Raw genomic sequence first — 23,583 nt, forward strand, 5'->3', positions numbered from 1 at the left:
TTCTGTGGTATACTCTCTCCCTGCCTCCCTCTGACCCCTCTGACCGCTCCCTCTCCATCTCTACTGGCCACTCTCCATGGCCCCGTAAATGTCAGTGATTCTTGGGGCTCTGCCCCAGGTCCTTGTTTCTTCCTTCTATACAAACTTCCCTCAGGAGTGTCATCCCCTCCCCTACCTCTGCCTGCCAGAAACACTCTTACCTCTGTCCTGAGCAACTGCCTTCTAAATGGACAGAGACCCCTGGCTCAGGAGCTGGTGCTCTGGTGGGGAAGATGGAACTACACACATAGAGACAGGCATGTAACTCCAGGGACCAGCCAGGCTGTAAGAAAAGACATTAGGGCCAGGAGATGGAGGATTTTTTCATCTAATTCAACCAGTATTTATGAATCACCTACTGTGTACCAGGCTCTGTGCTAGATGCTGGAAAGGTAGAAGTGAATTAAACAAACTCTGTGACGCTATGGAGCTTATACTCGAACAAACAAATAAGGAAATAAAAGTATAATATGTCCGTGATAAGAGCTTTACAGAAAAATAAAGCAGATTAAGGACATTCAGGGGAACAGGGATGCCGTATTAGATCCATCCCTCAGGGAAGACCTGTCTGAGGAGGTAACATTGAACAGAGATATCAGTGACGTGAGGACATGAGCGATATGAAGATCTGGAAGAAGAGAGTACCAGGTGGTGGAAATAGTAAGTGCAAAGGCCCTGGGGTCTGAGCAAGCTTGGCACGTTCAAGAAGTAGCAAGAATGCCTACATTGCCCCACTAAACGAGAGGCCTGGAGAGGTAGCTGGAGCAAGACCAGCCCGTGTCGAGCCTTACGCGTGTAAATGTGTTAAGGGTCTGACACATCCCACTCTGCCATGTTGGCGGCCACATCTGTCTCCCCCAGCCGACTGTGTGCTTCCTTGGCATAGCACAGTGCCAGCCACACAGCAGGTGCTGAATAGATATTTGTGGAATGAGTGAATGAATGACTAGCGGTGGTGGGCGTGATGCTGGTGGTGATTCTGGGGGCCCACTTTTGTGCCAGTGTGTTCTTGTGATGGGCTAACAGAAGAGAGGGTGGGCACCTCATTCTTCTGGAAGTCTCATTCCGTCTCTGGAGACAGAGGGGCTCCTGTTGTGGACACGAGGGGCTGGCCTCCCCAGGGCAAACTGACTCCTGGCTCTTGTTCTGTCTGCAGACTATTTAAATAACCTTTGCCCGGACTCGGCTGAGTACGATAACACACAGGGTAAGTCCGGTGTGAACCCAGAGGAAGGGGATACATTCCTGTTTTGGTCCCTCTCCCCAACTCTGGACTCTACACCAGATCCCAGGCACACAACACAGCCCCCTCCCCCCAGCTGGGTGTGCAGGGGACGTGAGGCCTCCGGGGCTGCCAAGTGACTCCCCTTCACCTCAACCATGGGGACTCCCTGGGATGGGCTGACGTCCAGTCAGAGGAGGAGAAGGAGGTGATCAGAATTCAGTGATAGGAGGTAGTGCCAGGTCTAAAAATCTCACCCAGACTCCCTGTTTCCTCCCAGTTCTGTGTGGCTGTCCCTGCACGCGACCTGCCGGGGCAGTCCCTATTTTAACATATTCTAGTTACAGCCAAGGAAACTGAGGCATGGGGTGGTCACGTGACTGTCAAGGTCACTTAGGTGGTAGTGGCCAAGCTGGGATTGGGCCAGTGACCTGACCCGGCCATGGGAAGAATTGGTGTCACCCATACACAAGGCCCTGCAGGGATCCTGCGTGGGGAGAGGCGAGGAGGTGGCAGCTAGCCCGGCCCGCCCCAGGAGGCCCAGCCCTCGGCTCTGCTTCTTTCTGTAGGTTCGCTGACCCTCATCTCCAAGGTCACAGACCGCGCCAATGACAGCATGGAGCAAGGGGTAAGTCCAGCCCTGGGTAGCTTCCGTTGGCTGCAGGTTCCAGGAGCCCCTCCACCCTGCACAGGTCTGCCTTGTGATACCCCACTTCTTGGTGAGGGGCGCAGGCAACCATTTATCTCATGGGATCTTGCAACAAGCCATGGGTTCTGGCGCTGACATGTGCTGTGTGACCTCAGGTACTGTGTGTCCCTCTCTGGGTCTCCAGTTCACCATTTATTTGAATAGTGAGGGAGGCTGCAGACTTGCACAGACCTGATAAGTAGTGCCCAGACTGTAGTCTGAGAACATTTGCGTTAGCACCTGGAGTGGTCTGTAAACTACAGATTCCTAGGCACGCCTTAGGTCTTCCCAGTTGGAACTTCTGGGATAGGGTCCAGAGATAGGCATTTTTAACAAGCACCCCAAATAAATGGCCCACAAAAGTTTGAGAGCCGTTCATCCACGAGAACATGTGAGCTCTAAAGCACACCTGGTTCTGACAGTGTATAACTCTGCATTCGGGAGGTGATCAGATGCTTGCTGCGTTTCTGTCCAGGATGGCCAGTTTTATCCCACCTCCCAACTCTGTTCCCGTGGTTACCACAGTTACTTGTGTCCACATATTTTCTGCTCCTCTAAGCAGTAAATATGCTAGAGCTGTGTGTTAAGAACGATTCTGAGGCCGAGTCCTAGGCCAGTGGGAAAGAGTTCAGTGATCGGTTAGTGATGTCTTCCACAGGCAGAGGTGGGAGTGATGGTGGTGTGTATGCCGAGCTGTTGCTCAGCTTTGCTGTGGCAGGTATGCAGAGCATCCGTGTAATCAGTCATCAGCAGATAGAAATAGGGGAAAGGAAATAACGTCTCTTGGACCCCTGCTGCATGTCACGTCTTGTGTTGGGGTCTGGAGATGCAGAGCTAAGACGTGAATCCCAGCCCTTGAGAAAATCACAGCTTAGTGGAGCAGTAAATACGTGGACATGAAGAACCATGATAAACATCGTGAGGGAGAGAGAGAAAGTGCTACAAGGTTCAGAGAAGGGATTCATCTCTCCAGCAGGGAGATCACTGAGAAGCAGTGATACAGGAGGAGCCCACACAGGGAGGAATGTGCGTGTGCCATGAAGGCAGAGGGAGCAAGGGTGGTCCAGGAAGAGGGCCTGGCCTGGGCACAGGCATGGAGATGGGAAAGTGCCAGACATGTCAGAGTTCAGAGGGTCACCCAGCGTGGCTGGAAGATGGGAACAGCATAGGTGCGGTCGGAAAAGAGTCTGAGGGGAGAAGTCAAGGTGGCTGGTGGAGACATGTGCAAGTGTGGAGGCTGAAGACAGCTGGGTGCGAAATCCAGGGGGTCAGACACGCTGTTGTCATCAGCACCCAGCCCCCTCCGGTGTCCGTGGGCTCCCTGCTCTCTGGCATTTTGGCATTTTGTACATACAGTGAGATTTCCCTCACTGTAGCCAAAAAACAGAGGTGCTTTGGAGTCGGCGCCCTGTCGTGACGTAGCAGCAGATGGGCTGGGCTGCCTACACTTCCCTTTAGGAGGGATATGCCTCTGCTTCCAAAAGGGAAAATCTAGGTCAGGAAGGGCTGTGTCTTCCCTCCTGTGGTGAGCTCCTGCACATGGCCCCTGCCTGGAGGAACAACTGGAGTAGCCCACGGCCAAACACCCTCCTGGCTTTCTCCAAGGGCCAGGCTTGATGCTACGCCAAGATGCAGGCTGGCTGTTGTCTCTCCAGCTGCCTGTGGACACTGCACCAGGCCTGCTCTGGACTAGTGGCCTCCACCTCACGCCTGCTGGGATCGGGCTAGGACTCTGCCTGAGCCATGGACGGGCGGGTCCAGATAACCCAACCCCGACGCAGAGCTCAGTGGCTGTGAGTGTTCCTGAAAGATGGACTGGGGCTCTGCCTCCCCCTCCCCCCTGGTCCCCCTCCAGCTCAGGCCTCATCACCTCCCAGCTCTGCCATTCCATTCTCCATCTGGCAGCCAGAGTGATCCTATTAAAATATGTTTGATGGTGCCAGAACCCCTTTTTGCAAAGTCTTCCATGAATCTAGATGGCCTTCAGTAGAATCTGGAAAGTACTTATTGGTTGTGAGGACCAGCGAAGGCTACTTGGAGGAGGGCAGCGTTCGTTTGGGGTTTATGCTCACATCAAACCATTACCACAGTTCCTCACACAGGTCATAGCTGGAGGTATGGTTTCCAGGAAAAGCCAGATCCCACCACCCCGCCAATCCAAAATGGGACCCACATACCATCCAACACACAGTGTGAAACACCACCATCCCCACCTCTCCCCAGCCCCTGGCTACCACCATTCTGCTTTCTGAATAGAGCTTTTTCGGGAACAGTTTTAAATGTATAGAAAACATTGAGAAGATTATACAGAAAGTTCGCACGCGTGCCACAGTTTCCCCTGTTACGAACATCTTATATTAGCGTGGTACATTTGTTACAGTAAAGAACCAATATTGATGTAGTATTATTAACTAAAGACCATAGTCCATTCAGATTTGCTTAATTTTTGCCTAATGTTTTCTCCAGGTTGTCATCCAGGATATCGCATCACTTTTATTTTTATTTTTTTTGTTTGTTTTGGTTTTTTTTTCACACACACTGTATTTTATTTTACAAGAGATAAATAAACTGACACCAAGCATTGTAAATGGGTGACCACAACAAAAGCAAGCAACAATGATTGCAATTACCGAACATGAAACACACTCACACTATGTCATAATATTGACATTCAGTCCAGTAATCCTCCACTGTAACAGCTCCTTTACTTTGCAGTGAAAATTGATTTGTATATTTTTTGCCTCTGAGTCCTTGTGGGATTTTTTTTTTATTCAAACAGAAAGTCACAAAAATTATAATCATCCTCATCAGTTCACTCAGTCCCATGTAATTAATTTCTTTTTCATTCTTGATCTTTTGTTAGCACTTTTATGAATTCATCAGTTTTCCATTAGAGTTCTGAAAATGCTTACTCTTCCAGTTCAGCAGTATCGTCAGTTACCAGAAACCTTTACTTGTCAGAGTCTTTTCCATGAATTCCTTGAAGATGAAACCCTTTTATAGGAACATTTTTGCAAAAGCATCAGAGTATACCCAGAACTGTCTGTAAATGACAAAAGACTTAAAAATGACCATGGTTAAAGATTTGATGAAAGTTCGTAATAATGCAATTGACAAGGAAATTTAGTTGTTTCTGAGATATACATTTTAAAGTAATAACTAGAATTATGACTTAAACATTATACCAGAACATATAAGATTTTTAGATATTTATCACATCACTTTTAGATGTCACGTTTCCTTAGGCTCCTTTGACTGTGACAGTTTCTCAGGCTTTCTTTGTTTTTGATAACTTTGACAGTTTTGAAGAATACCAATCAGTTATAGTGTAGGATGCCCTCTGTTGGGATTTGTCCGATGTTTTTCTCATGATTAGACTAGGTTTGTAGTTTAGGCGGAAGATCACAGAAAGTACTGTTCTCATCATAGCATATGAAGGGTACATACTGGCAACCTGTTGTATGACTGTTGATGTTGACTGTGATAACCTGGCCAAGGTTGTGTTTGTCGGATTTCTCCATGTAAAGTTCCACCCCCACCTGCCCTGTCCGTACTCTTTGGAGGAAAGTCACTTATGCACAGCCCACATTTAAGGAGTGAGGAATAATGCTCCCTCTCCTTGAGAGCAGAGTATCTACCTAAATTATTTGGAATTCTTCTGCAAGGGAGATTTGTCTCTTCTCTCTCATTTATTAATGTATTCACTAATTCTAAATAAATTATTTATATCAGTAAGAATTCACGTATATTTATTTTATGTTTGAGTTCTAATCCCATCTACTTTATTTTATTTCTCAAATTGTTCCATCTTTGGCCATTGAGAACCTGGCCAGTTGGTTCCTGTGCCTCTTACATATACCCCCATTGATGTGGGTTTGGGTGGGGGTTTTTATTTTGTTTATTTATTTTTTGAGCACTTCCTTACTTTCTGGCACTACTGGATGGTCCAGGATCATGTTGTATATTTCCTGCCCCAGTCCTAGAATCAGCTATTTCTCCAAGGAGGCTTGGTTCCTTTAATTGGTTAATGGTATTAGAAACCAAGATCTGGGCACCAGGTTTGCTCATTGCTATTGGGGTATCATTTCTTCTAGATTCTCTTAGCTATAGAGCAAAGTAATAAATGTGTATATACCAACCTGTGTATATACTCATATTTATAGCTATTTCTATATATAACCACCTGTATTAAGCTAGATATGAGTTCTTACTGATGTCTTCAACTCTGATTCTTACCAAATGGATCATTCCAGCCTCCTTCCCTGGCTTATCTGTAAATTTCCACTCCAACAGGGAGAAACCTGGCTCCTGCCATCCAACATCCATTTATTTAATTGATCAGTTTACCTTCCTTCTTGAAAAATATTTTTCCTGGGTATAGAAATATGGGTTGACCAATATTTTCTTTCAATACTTCAAAGATGCCATGCCACTGTCTTATGGCCTGCCTAGTTTCTGATAAGAAATCTGCTGCAATGTTTATATTTATCCTCTTTATGTAAAGTGTCCCTTTTTTACTAGCTGCCTTCAAGATCTTCCCTTTACATTTGACTTTCAGAAGTTTGACTATGATATCTAAGTATGTGTGTTTTGGAGGGGTGTGGCATTTATCCTGTTGTGATTCTTAAACTTCCTGGACCTGTGGTTTGTTGTTGTTCATTAATTTTGGAAAATTCTCTTGGATGCCCTGTTCTTCCTCCCCACCCCCACACTCTATTTTCTCTTTGTGTTTCAGTTTGGTGAATCTCAACTTACCTATCTCCAAGTTCATTCATTCTTTCCTCAGCTGTGTTCAGTTTGCTGTTAAGCCTGTCAAAGGAATTCTTCATTTCTGATACCACATTTCTTATTTTTCACATTTCCGTCTGTTCATGCATGCTGTCTACCTTTTCTACTAGCTCCTTTAACATATGAATCATAGTCATTCTAATGTCCCTGTCTGATGGCTCCAACATCTGTGTCACCTCACATTCTGGTTTTCTTGAATGCTTTATCTCTTGAAAATGAGTTGGGGTTTGTTCTTGTTTTTTGTGTTTGCCGTAATGTTTAATCAAATACCAGACATTATGTGTAGAAGAACTGTAGAGACTGGGGGAAATAGTGTCTACCTCCAGAAGTGGACATGCTTCTTTTTTACTCATGCCATTCATGTCGAGGGTGGGAGTTGCATCAATCCAGTCAGTAGTTGAGCTGGGTTTAGGTTTTGTTGTCACCATCCTCGCCTTCAGAGCCCCACAGACTTCACGCTCCTCCAGAAGGGGGCTGCTGTTACCTGATGCTGTGTGTTGGGCCTGAGGTGCTGGAGAGTTTTTCTTATGTTCCTGCTCCATCTTTGGAGATCTCCTTGTTCTTGCCCCTTCCCCTTCTCAGGGGTAGACCACTGTTTCCTGTTACTCCGTGCTAGGCTCATAGGTCACAGCTCTCCTGGACAAGCCTCAGTCTTAAGTAGGGCCTGTGAGCCAGGCTCTCTCAGCATTCCTGCCCCTCCTCTGCATGGTGGCAAAACTCTGCTGTGTGTCTGTGGCGGGTCTTTGACAGGTTTCTGCTTTGTGTTGGTGCACAATCCTGGGCCTGAGAGGTTACCCACCTCTTCTTGGAACAGATGTCTTTTGCTTCTGCCCTTTCCCCAGAAGCAGTGGGCAGCTCTTTGCCTGGGCTCTGGGAGTGGGAGGGTTGCCCCACCTCCCCCAGTGACTGAAGGGTTTTGTACCAGAGAGGGGCCTGTGGAAGTGGGCAGGGTTTTATTCCAGCCCCCAGTGGTAGCCTGCTTGCCTTCACCACCAAGAGGGGGTTCTCTCTGGCCCCAGTCTTCTTTATAAGTATCTGGCAGAAACTCCTGGAAAAGAGCTTGCAAGTGACTGCAGATGCGCCTTGTGTCTGGGGCTCCCTGTTATTCTGAGTTGTCCCACCAGTCCACACCTGACCTTTAAGAATCTATCAACATTTTAGCTGCTTTCTTCTCACCTTTTTTATGCCGGCCACCTCCTCCCCCATGTGTTGCCAAAGGCAGAATAGCTCGTTCCTCTTGTGTTTCCATGGTGGGGCTGTGGTCCGTCTTTGGGACTCAGTTCACCCAGTGGCCTTGGGACCCCACCTCTCCCATAGGCATAAGAAGAGTTATGCTTTTGCAGATGATATGGCTTTTTCTCCCTGTTAGGTTGGGGGCATGGTTTCCTTGCAGCTCCTACATGCTAAGCGGAAGTGGAACAACTTATATACATTTCTAATGGGTAGGATTTTATGCCCTAAACTGGGGACAGTGTCAAGGCCTGAAATTCAAGACAGTTTCTCTACACACAATTTTCACCTTGTTCATTGGCTTTAGAAACAACCCTGCAAAAGGTTAAGGGGCATGTGCCCCATGGGTTAGGTGCTTGTCATTTCTCATTTTACGGGATGGTGTGCATAGGCCTGGGGGCATGTCACCTTACGTATTGTGGATTCCCAGTGAGGGACCGACAGGGAGCTCCCGGCACACTTGTTTTTCTTGAGGGAGTACAGAGCATTTCCTCCACAGGTGCTACGGTTTTTTCGTTATTCTCTCTCAGGCCCTGCCCGCCCCCCACCCCCACAAAGGACACAAGCCCACAGAGCCAGTCCGGCCTTGGACATCTGTCACCTCTGGGTTATTGAGGTCCGGATGCTCCAGGCGTTACAGGGGACACAGGCTAGAGTAGGAGCAGAGCCCGGGAGACAAACAGGTATCGGACGGCACAGTGAGGCCACGTGACCATCTCCACGGCCTGCAGAAAGATGGCAGTGTCAGACCCCAGGCCCAGAGAGACTAGCCTGCTTGTAGGCAGTCCACACAGGTGGCATCCTGCAGACCCAGGCTCAACTCCTGGTCCTGCCACCGACAGGAGGTCAGATTGGAAGCAAGTCCCTTCTGGGCTGCATTTCCTTCTTTGAAGTGGAAACAATGCCAGTCCTTACAGAGGAGATGAGGCGTCCTGACCATCTCCCCCTCGCCCTGCTCCCGCCCGCAGGAAAACCTACAGAAGCTGGTCCACATTGAGCACAGCGTTCGGGGCCAAGGGGATCTCCTCCAGCCAGGAAGGGTGAGTGCCACCACTGCTGCCAAGGGCAAGGGCAAGGGGCAGCCCGGCAGGCAGGCGAGGCCTTGATAAGCCCCATTGTTCAGCTGGGCTGGCCCCAGGCAGGCCTGGCTGCAGGTGCCTTTCACCCAGGAGGGTGGGGGGAGGGCAAGGGCTCTGCTGGGCTCCCCAGGCCCCCCAGCTGCCTCCCCTGGGCTTTTCCGCTTTCAGGGCCTTTAAAGAAACAGTGCCATTTGGGTTCCATGTCCCTCTGAGAAAAAGAGACACCAGTATTCTTAGTTTAGTCCAGTTGCTGGGAAATCAGGGAAACCATCTCTCAGGAACCCCAACAAAGCATTTTAAAAGTAACATTTTTGGGGATTCCCCTGGTGGCGCAGTGGTTAAGAATCTGCCTGCCAATGCAGGGGACACGGGTTCAAACCCGGGTCTGGGAAGATGTCACGTGCCACGGAGCAACTAAGCCCGTGTGCCACAACTACTGAGCCTGCGCTCTAGAGCCCGCAAGCCACAACTACTGAGCCTGTGTGCTGCAACTACTGAAGCCCGTGCACCTAGAGCCCATGCTCTGCAACAACAAAAGCCACCGCAGTGAGAAGCTTATGCACCACAACAAAGAGCAGCCCCCGCTCGCCGCCACTAGAGAAAGCCTGTGTACAGCAGAGAAGACCCAGTGCAGATAAAAATAAATAAATAAATTTAGAAATAACATTTTTTAAGAGACAAATTTATCCACTTTAAGCTTCCAAATGGAAAACATAAAACTCAGCTCAAGGGCTTCCCTGGTGGCGCAGCGGTTGAGAGTCCGCCTGCCGATGCAGGGGACGTGGGTTCAGGCCCCAGTCCGGGAAGATCCCACATGCCGCGGAGCGGCTGGGCCTGTGAGCCATGGCTGCTGAGCCTGCGCGTCCGGAGCCTGTGCTCTGCAACGGGAGAGGCCACAACAGTGAGAGGCCCACGTACCGCAAAAAAAAAAACTCAGCTCAAGAATAGTCAAAAATATGTTTATTACCTGTTCCAGTCCATGAAGGACAAGGAACAAAGAATGAGAGATTGCACTTAGGTGTAAAGTCACACCTAATGTTTTGGCCCGAGTCATCAGTTTAGTGAATATTTATTAAACATCTATTTGTATCCTCCAGAATTGAGGGGGCTGTAGCAACTGTTCACAGGTCTTCAGCCATTTTAGCAAACTTTCAAAGGCTCTGTTCCAATTGGACCCCTTGTGGTAGCGAACCAGCAAGCGAGTCATTGTCTGGACCACTCTGTGGCCGGAACGGTGTCTGGGGTTGGTGTAATTCAAGGTGGATGCTCCTGAAAGGCCAGGTGCCTGTCCGCAGAGCTGCTCCACCAAACACGGGGCGCGTCTCCTAAGCTGGGAATTCTCCCACGAGTTGCTCTCTGGTACTCTGGGAGGTGCCGTAATTTGTTTCCCACTAAAGGGCCTCCCCCCACCCTTCTCCAGGACGTAGGGGGGTGTCAGCCTGACCACGGAGGTCTGCTTCTCTCCTCACAGGAGTTTCTGAAAGAAGGGACACTGATGAAAGTAACAGGGAAAAACAGACGCCCCCGACACCTGTTTCTGGTAAGTACCTGGCCCCCATCCAGGCCCCAGGACTGTCACGTTCTGTAAAGTGTTCTGGGGCAGTACTCAAGGACAGCTGCAAGCAAAGGGGAGACTAGACCAGAGCCTAATCCTTAGGGTGCGGATCATTCTGAATAGCCGAGCTTTCCAGAAAGCTGAGGGCTTTACAATCCATCCCTAATGTATTACTTGAACGATTTTGAGGGGAATGTTGCCAAAATTTAATTACCCAGGTGCCCATCCTAAAACCAAGAAGTTCTTAAACCGAGAATAGCTGTTCAACTGCCTTATCTAACAAGCGAGAAAACTGAGATCCAGAAAGGAGGGTTGACTTGGCCGGATCTCCCTGCAGGTTGGTGGCAGAGGTCCAGAAGGGAACCAGGGTTCTGACCCGAGCCCAGCCCTTTCTCCACTGTGCACAGGATGGGATATACGTAACATTTTTGATGATTTACCGCCACAGTCTGGAACACCAGGGAGTGTCCAGGCCTGGGGTATAGTAACATCAACCTCAGTGGCTACTGAGCTACAAGCAGCTCTTTGCCCCAGTCCTGAGACCCAGCCCATGCCCCCCCCGCCCGCCCCGCAAGTAGTTTTGCCTTTTAAGTTCTTCTCTCTGCTGGATGTAATTTTTCTCTCTGCTCCTTCGCCGTTAGCTGTCATCTCTTGTTACTGTCAGTTGTGGCTGCCCTAACAGTCTCCTTACACTTTGTTACAATTGTGTGCAGAGTAAAAGGAGAGAGGCTCTGAGTCAGTGTGTAGGAACAGGCCGACAAAGAAAGGGCATTGGAGGAGTGGGAACAGCATGGGCAAACGTAGAGGCGGGAGGAGCGTGGTGTGTCTGGAGGACCTCTGTGAGTCTCGTGGAGTCATTGGCTGCAGATGGGGTCTTCCACTCACGAGCTGGGTCTACACCAGGCCTCAGATAGACCCTCTGCCACTTGGGGACTGAATTCCAGAGAGGGCTCATGGTCCTGAGCAGGGGAATCCTGAGCCTGACCGAAGCGGCACGTCTGCGGCTGCCCATCAGGGTTTGGGGAGCCTCTGTGGCACGTGTCCCAAGGCCCCAGCCCGACCTCAGTGGGTCACTCCACTCCTCATAGAGCACAAGGGGCGCTGAGCTTAGAGGCTCTTCTCCCTCTGTTCCCTCCTCGCAGCCACCTGTCACCTCCCGTGAGAACCCCTCCCTCTGGCTGACTGGTGCTGCAGTGCAAGGCAGGCAGCGTGGTCCTGGACCACTCATAGAGCCCTGGGTGCTCGTGGCGTTGCCATGGCAACAGGGGCTCCAGGGGCAGCCGCAGGGAGGCTGGAACTGCTGTGGTAGTGACACAGGAGGGTTCCCCATGGTGGGCGGGGTGTGACCACCACCAACACACTACCCTGCACACACTTGGAGGCACCCTCATTTACTCATGACCCTGGCTCTGCCGCTGATGAGCTTTGTGATCCTGGGAGGTTGTCTAGCCAGTCTGTGCCTCGGTTTCTCCTTCTGTGAAATGGGGATGATAATAACAGCACCTGCCTGAGGGAATTGCTGGGGGATGAATTGAGATCATTCCGGGGGCTTAGCCCAGCACCTGGCCTGCCCAGGAGTGCATGTGGAATGCCCAGTAGTTCTTGTCAGTGTTAGAAGAACAGAGCCAGAAGGGGCTTTGAAGGTTCCTCTGACCCAGGGGTCGGCCTGCTGCCTGTTTTGTTCAGAAAGCTCTATTGGAACGCAGCCTCACGCATTCTTTTATGATTTGTCGGTGGCTGCTTTTAGGCTGTAGCAGCTGAGTTGAGCAGTTGCGACAGAGACCATCTGGCCCACAAAAACTGAAATATTTACTATCTGGCCTTTTACGAAAAAATTGCCAACCCTGGTCTATTCCAACTCTGTTTAGACAGTGAGGCCCAGAGAGAGGAAGGGTTTGCCTGAGGTCACACAGCAGCTCAGTGCCCAGGCCGGGTCTCCCGCACCACCCTGGCCAGAAGCGCCAGGAGAGCTGGTGGCAGGAAAACTCACCCATTCTGTCCCCTCAGCAGACTCTGTCTGCAGGGAGAGGAGTGTAAATCCTGAGTTCTTGCTCCATTTCAGACCCCGAGATGCCTTGTCCTGTTCTATCCTCAGGACACCCCTAGTCTGCCTTGGCTCCCACGCATAGGGGCTCACTGGGGACCACTCTCAATGTTTGTAGTGATGTGGGGGTAGGGATGTCCTCCGCTTGGCAGGTGAGGAGGCTGAGGCTCAGAGAGGGCAACGGCTTGTCCAAATTCACAGAGCTGCTGCAGAGCAGGGTCAGGACTGACGGCCCACAGCCCCACCCAGAGCGTGACATCGGCTCTTCAAGCTGTAAACTTTTAGCCAAACAGAAGCACTCTCTCCGGAGGAGAAGTGACTTTCCTTATGTTTCTTCATCTCTGCCCTTCTTCAGGGCAGGAAGCTTCAGTTGTTCATTCAACAAATATTAATTGAGCACCTACTGCACTGCTGGAGGTACGGCAGTGAATAGAACACACCAGCTCCCTGTCCCCAAGGAGCTTCCCCCTTCCCTCCCTTCCTTCCTTCACTTTGCTTGGTAGAGGCTTAATTAATTAATTTTAAATATTTATTTATTTTTATTTTTGGCTGTGTTGAGTCTTAGTTGCGACACGTGGAATCTTTGTTGCGGCATGCATGATCTTCCATTGCGGCGCGTGGGCTTCTCTCTAGTTGTGCGGGCTTCTCTCTAGTTGAGGCGCGTGGGCTCAGTAGTTGTGGCGCACGGGCTTAGTTGCCCCACGGCATGTGGGATCTTAGTTCCCCGAACAGGAGTTGAACCTGTGTCCCCTGCATTGGAAGGTGGATTCTTTACCACTGGACCACCAGGGAAGTCCCTGAGGCTTAATTTATATAGAGTTAAATGCATCAATTTTAAGTGTACGTGTTAGTATGTGTTGACAATTGTATATCATCGTGTGACCACCACCTGGGTCAAGGTACAGAACATATCCAGCCCCCAGAAAGTTGCCCTGTGCCCCTTGTCAGGCACCTTCCCCCACCCCCACCCCCGGCAACCACTGGCCTTGTTTCCATCAGTATAGATTAGTTTTGCCTGCTCTGGAGCTTCATATAAATGTTATGAAGCAGCATGTACTCCAGAGTCTGGCTTCTTTCCCTGGCATGTGTTGGAGGTTGAACCCTGTCATCAGGCATGTATCTGTCTGCTCTGTGGTTACTGTGTGGCTGTGAGGTGTGCATGAATCACAGTTTCTGTGTCTAGTCACCTGTTGATGGACATTTGGGTTGTTTGCTTTTGGGGCTGTTATGAATAAGCCTCTAGGAACATTCCCATACCTGACTTTTTTTTTTTTTTTTTTTTGTGGTACGCGGTCCTCTCACCGCTGCGGCCTCTCCCGCTGTGGAGCACAGGCTCCGGACGTGCAGGCTCAGTGGCCACAGCCCACGGACCCAGCCGCTCTGCGGCGTGTGGGATCCTCCCAGACCGGAGCACTTACCCATGTCCGCTGCATTGGCAGGCGGACCCCCAACCACTGCTCCACCAGGGAAACCCCCCATACCTGACTTTTTGTGGGCATCTGCATTTGTTCCTCCTGGGTATTTATGTCAGAGTGGAATTGTGGGGAAGGGTGTCCTGTTTCACTCCAGAGTGGTTTTGCTCTCCTGTGTGGGTCACGGGGAATGCAAGATGCCTCTGCTCAGTGATGCTCCAGGACACACCCAGCACAGCCTTCTGGGGCCAAGACATGTCTGATGGGGTTCCCCTCTCCCCAGATGAGTGATGTGCTCCTATACACGTATCCCCAGAAGGATGGGAAGTACCGGCTGAAGAACGCATTGGCGGTGGCCAGCATGAAGGTAGATACCTGGGGTGGGTGCCCTGGGGTGGGCGGGGGGACCCCAGGGGAGGCAGAGACACAGCCCTGCTTGTGGAGCTCACAGACCAGCGGAGGTGAGGGAGCCTGGGTTGTGAGTTACAGCAGGATTCTGTTGTAGGTAGTCCAGGGAGAGTGAGGCTGAGGGAGGCCTCCTGGGTGGGGGAGCTGAGTCCCTTAGAGTGGATAATATTTGGACAAATAGGGAAGGGAGAGAAGGAGGGGGTCCTAGGAGGAGGGAAATGCATAAGGAAAGGCTTGGAGGGAGGAAACAAGCAGGTGTTTTTTTTTAATTGTGGTAAAATATGCATAATATGAATTAACCATTTTTAAGTGTACAATTTGACAGCATCAAGTACATTCACGTTGTTGTACTGCCACTGCCACCATCCACCCCAGAACTCTTTTCATCTTTCCAGTGTGAAGCTCTGTCCCCATTAAACACTAATTCCCCATCCCCCTCCCCTAGGCGCTGGGAGCCACCATTCTACTCTCTTGTCTCTGTGAATTTAGCTACTCTGGGGACCTCATATAAGTGGAATCATATGCGATGTTTGTCCTTTTGTGACTGGCCTACTTCACTGAGCATAATGTCCTAAAGGCTCATCCATGTGGTAGCAAGTGTCAGAATCTCCTTCCTTTTTAAAGCTGAACAATACTCCGTCGTATGTGTAGACCACACTTTGTGTACCCATCATCCATCCATGGACACTTGGGTTGCCCTCACCTTTTGGCTGCTGTGAATAATGTACATGGGAGTGCAAATACCTATTCAAGTGGCAGGTATTTCTTAAATGTGAGAGAGATGCCAGCCCAGCTGGACATTCTCATGGGTGAGCTTGGAGAGAAGGGAAAGTGACACAGCTGTGACCTCACTTGCTGTAACTTGGGTCCCGAATACGGGGCTGGTTGGGAGCTGAAGGGGATTCTCAATGAGTAGGAAGTTTTAGGAAGTTAATTCCAGCCCAGCGTGGGGACAGGGTCAGAGGGGCGAGCACTCAAGTGGGGGAATTGTGTGTGGGTTGTCATTTGGGAGGGCGGAGGGACGGGAGGGAACATGCTGTAGGGGCCCTGCAGGGGCTTTCCCGCTCCTGAGGCTCCTAACCTGGAGAAGGGGAAGGGAAGCACCTCGTTCAGCTGGGAGGCGGCTTCCCTTTTTGAACCAAAGCTTCTGCTCAGGAGTCTGTGACGGAGGCCGTGAGGGAGGGTGGCCATTGGACAGGTACTTGTCCAGAACGATGGGTCCTAAGAGGGATGCTCGTAGCCTTCCTGGGTGTGGGCTGGTGGCCACAGAGTTGGAGTCGGCAGCCGAGCCCTCACCGCACGCCTGTGCACACACACACACAAACACACACAAACACACACACACACAAACACACACCCCTCCATCTTCCACATAAGAAAGGTTTGCCCTTTACAATGAGGAAACTCAGGCTCAGAGTGGGGCAGTGGCAGAACCCCTCCTGCCCCCATCCTGAGGGGCCGCTGTTGGTTTCCAGGTCAGCCGCCCTGTGATGGAGAAAGTGCCCTATGCCCTGAAGATCGAGACTTCCGAGTCCTGCCTGACCCTGTCTGCAAGGTAGGAGGAGGGGAGAGGAGGGACGGTCTGGGGCAGAAGGGGCAGGATTTTGCTGGTGGGAACATTTGGAATAACAGGTGCTGGAAGTGTTGTCATTTTTATTTCGGTATCCTTTTGGGTAAAGGACTTTTGTCTTTTCATTATTTCTTGTCCTTTTGGGGATCACAGACCTCTTGGAGAATCTGGTAAAACTATGGCTTCTCTCCCCAGAAAAAAAAATGAGCATACACATAAAACTTTACATAGAATCTCGGGGGTTTCCAGAGCCCGTTGCTTAAATATAAAAATATCTCATCATTGTAAAACCCTAAGGATTATTGGGTCTTTGCAGCAGTAAGAAAAGTTACAGCCAATGAAAAGTGCGTAGTGCACCTTAGTTTACAAAATGGTCTGCGTTTAGGCTTCCAGGTCTGGAGAGCAAGAGAAAAATAAGGAGTGAGCATTCATCATTTTACTTTCCCTGTTTGGGGGTAAGGCCTTTCTATCAGAGATGGCTGTTTTCTTTAGGCCCTCGAGCTCTGCCCCGGGAACCCCTCCTCGCTGGCTTCTGGCAGAGAAAGGGCTCCCCCCTCCCTCTTTCGGGGCAATGCCAGGTCAAGCCAGGGTGCGGAGGAGGGGCTCAGAAACCAGGGAGCGGGGGCTCCTGCCAGGGGCCTCTCTGGGCAGAGTAGGGGTACAGAGTTCCCCAGGTTGGAGTGTCTTCCCTCCCAGCCAGCGTGTGACCCGGGCGGCAGCAGGTCCCTTTGTGGGCGTGGTTCTGGGTGTGGGATGGGACTTCTGGCCTGACGCACACGCTCTGTCATAGATGCGCTTTCCCGTCCTCAGTGCCCAGTCCTGTGCTGAGGATACAAACTGTCTAAGCCTTGGTTTGCTCAGAAGAGCCCACTTTACAGGTTGGAAAGTTATGACCTAACAGAGCATAACTGCTGTAATAGTAGTGATGACAAAGGTGACATACACTGGGCACCTGCCAGGTGTCAGGCGCTTCCTCGGATCCTCAGCACCACCCTCGGAGGTGGGGCCTGCAGCTCCTCCCATGTGCAGGGAGTTGAGGCCTAGAGAGGGGTTCCACATCCATGTGAGGCAGAACTGGTGTTCAAACGCAGGACTGTGTGAGCCAGAGCACTTCTCCACTACTATCTACTGCCTGAGGGGGGAAAAGTAGCCTTGGAAATTCTAAGGAGTGACCCCTCCATCTGGGGAAGTGAGGGAAGGCTTCCTGGAGGAGGTGATGCCTGGGTGGGTTTCCATGGCCTCTCCTCTCCTTATCTCTAGGTAAAATCAGGGGCATGAGGAGGCCCAGGGTGTGGTTTCATTTTGCCCAACCGTGAAGTGAGGGTAGTGACAAGCCACGCTTAGCGCTTCAGGTGGGGCTGCCTGTCTCTCCTAGGCAGAGGCACTGCCCTTTGGCCAGTGGCCTCAAGGAGCCACTGTCACTGTCAGGCCAGTCACCTTCCTGCTAGCCCCAGATACTTCATGCTGAAGCTTCCAGGGGACTCATGCATCTCCTTTTAGGGATGTGGCATCTGGCTGCCCACCACCCTCCCTTCCAGGCCAAACCGGTCCCTTCTTCTAGTTTGAGTCCACACACTTAGTACGGGGTGGGAATGACATCTAGGGGGCTCTGTGAGAATTTCCACTCTGAAGCTGCTCTGGGGCAGCTCAGGCCAGGTGTGGCTCTCACCACTCAGGAGACCCCGCCAGGCTCGGAGCAGGGATGGGAAGTCTTCGTTTTGGATGAGTGAGTGGGAAGTTGTGTGGGAAACTGAGGAGGAAGATGGAGAGAGTGGGACGGTGACCGTTGCCAGCATTTATCCACCCACCCTCGCAGTGGTACCTGGCCCTCATCCCCCTGCCAGCCTGCCCCCCTAAAGTGTGGGACCCCTTGCTTTTGCACGGTGCTGTGTCCTCGACAGAGTCCTCCACACCACACGTGTCATTTGGTCCCTACAACAGCCCTGGGAGTTAGAGGAGCAGTGTTGGATGTTCCCTTGTTACGGGCAGAGCCCGAATACAAGTAACATTTGGGGCCGCCTGCTCGGAAGCAGAGGTGCCGCGGTGCAAGCCTTGGCCCGTCTGGCAGGTGGCTGGGCTGGCCAGTGGGGTTTCAGGCGTGGGGGAGAGAGGCTCTGGTGTGGGGGAGGGGTGGGGCCACCAGGGCGTGGTCCACCCCCAGAGGGCAGAAGGCAGAGCCCTCGTGCACCCCTCGCTCACTCCAGCTCATGCCCACAGCTCCTGTGCAGAGAGGGACGAGTGGCACAGCTGTCTGAGCAGAGCCCTCCCTGAGGACTCCAAGGCCCAGGCTCTGGCTGCCTTCCAGCATAGCGTGGAGGTGAGCGGGGTTTCTGGGGCACCCGTCTCACAGACCTGGGTTTCCCTGGGGCCCCTGCACACCCACGAGGCCTCGCATCTCCTTCCATCAGGGCCCTGGGTCCTCCCCGTGCCCGGCTCAGGATAATCACTGTGCAGCCCAGAGCCTGGCACCTACGGCTCCGTTTGTAACTGAGGTCAGCTCCCTGGGGGTTGCAGGGGAGCCTGTAGAAGAGGAGTCCACCCCGCCCACACACGTGCACACCCCGTACGGGGTAGGGGGGTGTCCATCCAGTTGGTCTCCTGACCCCACTGCTTGTCCGATTCCGCTGTTCCAGATACGAGAGAGGCTGGGGGTCAGCCTGGGGGAGAGGCCCCCGACCCTAGTGCCTGTCACACACGTGATGATGTGCATGAACTGTGGCTGTGACTTCTCCCTCACCCTGAGGCGCCACCACTGTCACGCCTGCGGCAAGGTGAGTCCCCGTCGGGGGCCGTGGGCGTGGCGGCGGCGTTGGGTGGGGACCGGGGGGCGTCCAGCAGCTGCTGCGTGTCGGGCCCAGAGTGGAGCATGTTCACACCAACCCTGTGAAGTTAATTCCCCTTTTACTGATACCCTCCCACCAGGACTCCAGATCCCAGGCCCATCCCACTACACCAGCAAGCTCTCAAAAGGAAGTCGTAGCGGATGTGGTGGTTTTCCTGGGATGAAAAGCATCTTGTCACGGTTAAGGGCACGGGCTCATCAGAAAAACAGATCAGCTTACAGCATGGTGATGATAGTTAGCAAAAGTGTAGTGTATGTTTGAAACTTGCTAAGAGAGTAGATCTTAAAAGTTCTCATGCAAGAAAAGAAAATTGTAACTGTATGTGGTAGATGGATGCTAGCTGGACATTGTGGTGAGCATTTCATCGTACAGTCTCCCTTGATATCCACAGGGGGTTGGTTCTAGGATCCTAGGATCCCCGTGGCTACCAAAATCCGAGGATGCTCAAGCCTCTTATGTAAAATGGTGTAGTAGCTGCATATAACCTACGCACATCCTCCCGTATACTTTAAATCACCTCTAGATCGCTTATAACGCCTAATACGGTGTAAATGCTATGTGAATAGTTATAAACATAGCATGAATTCCGTGTAAACAGTGGCCAGCACACGGCAAATTCACATTTTCCTTTTGAAATTTTCTGGAATATTTCTAATGTTTTTGATCCACAGTTGGTTGAATCCAGGGATATGGAAGCCACAGACATGGAGGGCCCACTGTATATATGTATATTGAATCATTACATTGTACACCTGAAACTAAAATAATGTTATGTATTTTAGAAATTTTTAGAAAAGAAAAACAGATAAGCACCTGCACAGAAACATAATTACTGTGCTCAGAGCACGGGGCCCTGGAGGAGGTGGGAGCGAGTGGGCAGGGGGCGCGGACGCGTCGCTGTGTGCGTGCTGGGAGGGTGAGACCCTCTGACATGCATCACCCCACCAGATCGTCTGCCGGAACTGCTCAAGGAACAAGTACCCTCTGAAGTACCTCAAGGACCGCATGGCCAAGGTGTGTGACGGCTGCTACGGGGAGCTGAAGAAGAGGGGCGGGGACATCCCAGGCCTGATGAGAGGTACCGGGGACCACCCTCCCTTTCTTCCCCACGTGGCTTCTCCCAACCACCTTCCTGGGGAGGCTCTGAACAAAAGCAGCCCTCAAGGAGGAAACCATTTCCGCAAACGCTGGTTCTGTAGAAAGTGCATAGGTGCACCCAGGGGAAGGGTTCCATGGACAGCTAAGTTTGGGAAACGCTGGGTCCACGCGTCTGTGGCGAGGACGGTTGGCCGGCGCTCACGTCTGCTCTGCGTAGCGGCCCTCTCTGCAGGCCTGTGTTCCGTGGGGCCTTTTTGCAATAAGGATGACGAGATGGAGAGCAGAGGCGTCATGGTCGCGGAGGGGCTGAGGGTCCTCCAGTAAAGGAGCCCGAGGCAGCTGAGCTGGCCTGTGAGAGCCCTTGCTCAGGGGACAGGCTTCGGCAGAGCAGGGTCAGCTGTAAGGAAAGCAGGTGGATCCTGGGCCTAAAACCAGACTCCCCCTCCCCCACCCCCCAGGGCCACCTGAGGCCATCGGAGAGGACAGCCCAGCCTCATGGAGACTTGGAGAAGAGGGGCTAGCCAGCACTCAGGGAAGGCCTGCCCCCAGCCCCGCCTTTGTGTTAGCAGAGGGGGCTGTGCCCGTCTTCCTAGTCACGCTGAACCGCCCCAGTGAGGCTGGGTCCCATCTTGGGAGGGACGGGAGCCCAGATTTCACAGACACGTGGCTTCTGTGCCCATCCGCGTGGACTCTCACCTCCCTTTCCGGCGCTTGTCTTGATGTAGGGCGGCCCGTGAGCATGAGCTTCCCCCTGTCCTCCACCCGCTTCTCGAGTAGCGCCTTCTCATCCGTCTTCCAGAGCATCAACCCCTCAGCCTTCAAGAAGCAGAAAAAAGTCCCTTCGGCACTGACCGAGGTGAGGCAGGTGGGGCTACCTGCATGGGAGGCTGGGGATTGAGACGTTTCTCGGTCCTTCTCAGTGGACAGGGACGGACCCCCCACCCAAGCCGGACCAGGCTCTTCAGGACAAAGAGGATCCCTAATGGGAGGTGTCCTGACTCACGCTAACAAAGGCAGCCCTGAAGCACAGGCCTGTCTCCTGGGTGACCGAGAAGACACCTGTTGGTTACAGAGGACAGGAGCCCAAGTGGTTGTAGGTGGTGCTAGGAGACATCTCTCCCATCCTTCTCTGCACCTGTCCCCGCAGCCTAGACCTAGTCCCCAGGGTTACTGCACAGATCACCCGGGCACTTGGGTCTCAAGCTGTTTGTCCTGGCTCAGGTCTCCCACGTCAGCCCTTCCCTGCCCCCTCCCCCCGCCCCCGAGCTTTGCACCATTCTCTCACCCTGGGGGTCCCACACGGGCTCAGGTGGTGAGCCTCCTAAGGGTCGTGGGGCTCTTTGCAGGAAACCTCAGAATTAGCTAAACTAAATTCCATTCTGGAAACAGGACCAGATTACATGTCTGTATTCTAATCACAACCACAAACAAATGTGTGCCATGAATATACATGCTGTCAAAAGAAGAGTGATCAGCTGTTTCCAAGTTTTTTCATTAATATTCATTATTGAGTAGCAGGTGGTAATAAAAAAGTGTTGGGGATGCAAATTTTAAATGAGTACAGTTCTGTCCATTAACTTAATTCCTTTTGCATTTTAAAAATCTTGTAAATAACACATAGGCGATAAAAATTTTTTCACAACACAGAAGACTATATGATAAAAAGTGAGTTTCTGTCCCTCCCCAGACTCCTTCAGTCCCACCCCTCAAAGGTAACCACCATCAAGTTTCTTATGGACCCTTCCAGAAATTTTTGTGCATATACATAATAAAGATAGACGATCATAGGTCCTTTTTTTTACCCAAAAGATGATATACTGGGTCCTCTGTACATTTCTTCCAGTTAATTTATCTTCAGTATTATTATTTCACAGTAGTTCATACACATAAATCTCACACTTCTTGCATTGTGTGGCTGTCTCATCATTTATTTAACTAGTCCCTTTCCACAAATTGAGAAAAGATCACCCTCTCACTCACACTGTGGTGTCTGCATGAGCTGAGCTCATAGAACCTGAGTGTTCTGTGGGTGCAGAGTTCGAGAACCGTTCTCACTCTCTGGGTATCCGGGCACTGTGATCCTGGTGCTGTGTGGATCTGCCCCAGCCAGGTTGGCAGTTTTTGCCCAAAGTGACAACCTTTTTGTTATTCAGCAAAGACTACACCGTGGGCTCTGCAGCAGCCCCAGAAGAAGTGGGCGCCCGTCCCTCTCCGCCCTCTCCTCTTCCCCCAGGAGCTCCACCTTAGCAGTGAGATCTGCTTCCCATGGGAAGGTCTGCAGGAATGCTGCCTCTGGAGCATCTGTCAGGGAGGGAGACCGCAGAGTCGGTTTCCCTGATGTGTTCTGTACATTCTGCCTTTCTCACTCTGGAGCTGCTCCAGCAGGTCAAGTGTGGGGAGAGAAGTCGAGTCTGGTGTTAGAAGTCCTAGGACCCGGAGAGGGGCAGGTTCCTTTCCTGGTACTTCTCAAAACACCCGGCTGGTTGTAGCTTCCTCTCCCTACACTGAAGTTAGCTGACCTTCAGAGCATTTGCTGAGAGATCTGAGTTCTTACCCTCTCTTCAACTAAGTCAGGATTTGACCTTTGGTAGATCCCTCCATTCCTCTGGGCCTCAGTTTCCCCACCTGTAAAATGAGAAAGATGAAATGATTTCAAAACCTGGCTTTATTGCTCTCATAGTAGGGTGAATATTTATGGAGCACTTACTGTGGGTCAGGCACTGTACCTGACAGGTACCCGTCTTATGTCACTTAATTCCAGTTTTACTAGTAAGGACACTGAGACTTTGAGGACGTAAGTGGCCTGACATTACCCTTCTAGTAGCTGGTAGAGCCTGTGCTGGAGCCCTAGATTGGTCCTACTCCAAGCCTGTGTTCTTAGCCCCCATTATGAAGCCTGTTCAACAGACCACAACCACTACTACTACTACTTAGAGGAGTTAACAAACTCATTAGGCAGGAGGTCATAAAACCTTTCAGATAAACAGTACAAAAGGGATCCCCTCTTAAATATAAGAAAGAAATAAGCTGAAAAGTATAAGAATCAATTTTAGAAGGAAGAAACTTTCCCCCAAATATCTGCAGTTTTGTAATTTGGGGGCTTGGGGGTTGAGGGCAGGGAACCAGGAATCTGAATCTCCACCAGGGGGCAGCACTCCTGCAGGCAGTTTTTGATTCCAGTGTCTAGGATCCGCAAATCCTGTCGGTAAATCCTGTCTCTCAGATATGGTACCGTTTTGCTGCCTTTGAGGTGCTGGGTGGATCCCGAGATCATCCAAGTCTCAGATTCCAAAGCAGTATAAACACCCTGCCAGCAGGTTCGCAGTGTCATTTTGGCTCTGTGTAAACCGTGTCTACTACCTGGTGCCCTGACCGCCCTGCTTCCGTCTGCCAGGTGGCCGCCTCCGGAGAGGGCTCCGCCATCAGCGGTTATCTCAGCCGTTGTAAGAAAGGGAAGAGGCACTGGAAGAAGCTCTGGTTTGTCATCAAAGGCAAAGTGCTCTACACCTACATGGCCAGTGAGGTAGTGTGGTTCCTGCTTTCTCTCCTCTCCCGTGAGGGCCCGTGGGTTAAGCTTGTGCCTCAGACTGTCTATGTGGGGTGTGCA

At 51.4% G+C, this 23,583-nt stretch overlaps 1 protein-coding gene across 2 annotated transcripts in view; it reads left to right on the plus strand.

Annotated features, from left to right (window-relative positions):
* The window catches only part of FGD5 (FYVE, RhoGEF and PH domain containing 5), a 123,159-nt gene that overhangs the window by 92,512 nt on the left and 7,064 nt on the right, over positions 1-23,583 (plus strand). For both annotated transcript variants that reach the window (XM_060307223.1, XM_030840855.2), the window contains exons 9-19: positions 1,196-1,246; positions 1,831-1,889; positions 8,936-9,007; positions 10,518-10,586; positions 14,341-14,424; positions 15,941-16,020; positions 18,253-18,352; positions 18,669-18,806; positions 19,827-19,956; positions 20,702-20,832; positions 23,371-23,499. In XM_060307223.1, coding sequence (XP_060163206.1) covers positions 1,196-1,246; positions 1,831-1,889; positions 8,936-9,007; positions 10,518-10,586; positions 14,341-14,424; positions 15,941-16,020; positions 18,253-18,352; positions 18,669-18,806; positions 19,827-19,956; positions 20,702-20,832; positions 23,371-23,499 — 1,043 coding nt within the window. The remainder of the gene's footprint in view (positions 1-1,195; positions 1,247-1,830; positions 1,890-8,935; positions 9,008-10,517; positions 10,587-14,340; positions 14,425-15,940; positions 16,021-18,252; positions 18,353-18,668; positions 18,807-19,826; positions 19,957-20,701; positions 20,833-23,370; positions 23,500-23,583) is intronic.

The sequence above is a fragment of the Globicephala melas genome, chromosome 11 (assembly GCF_963455315.2).
Source record: "Globicephala melas chromosome 11, mGloMel1.2, whole genome shotgun sequence".
In the NCBI taxonomy this organism is placed as follows: Eukaryota; Metazoa; Chordata; class Mammalia; order Artiodactyla; family Delphinidae; genus Globicephala; species Globicephala melas.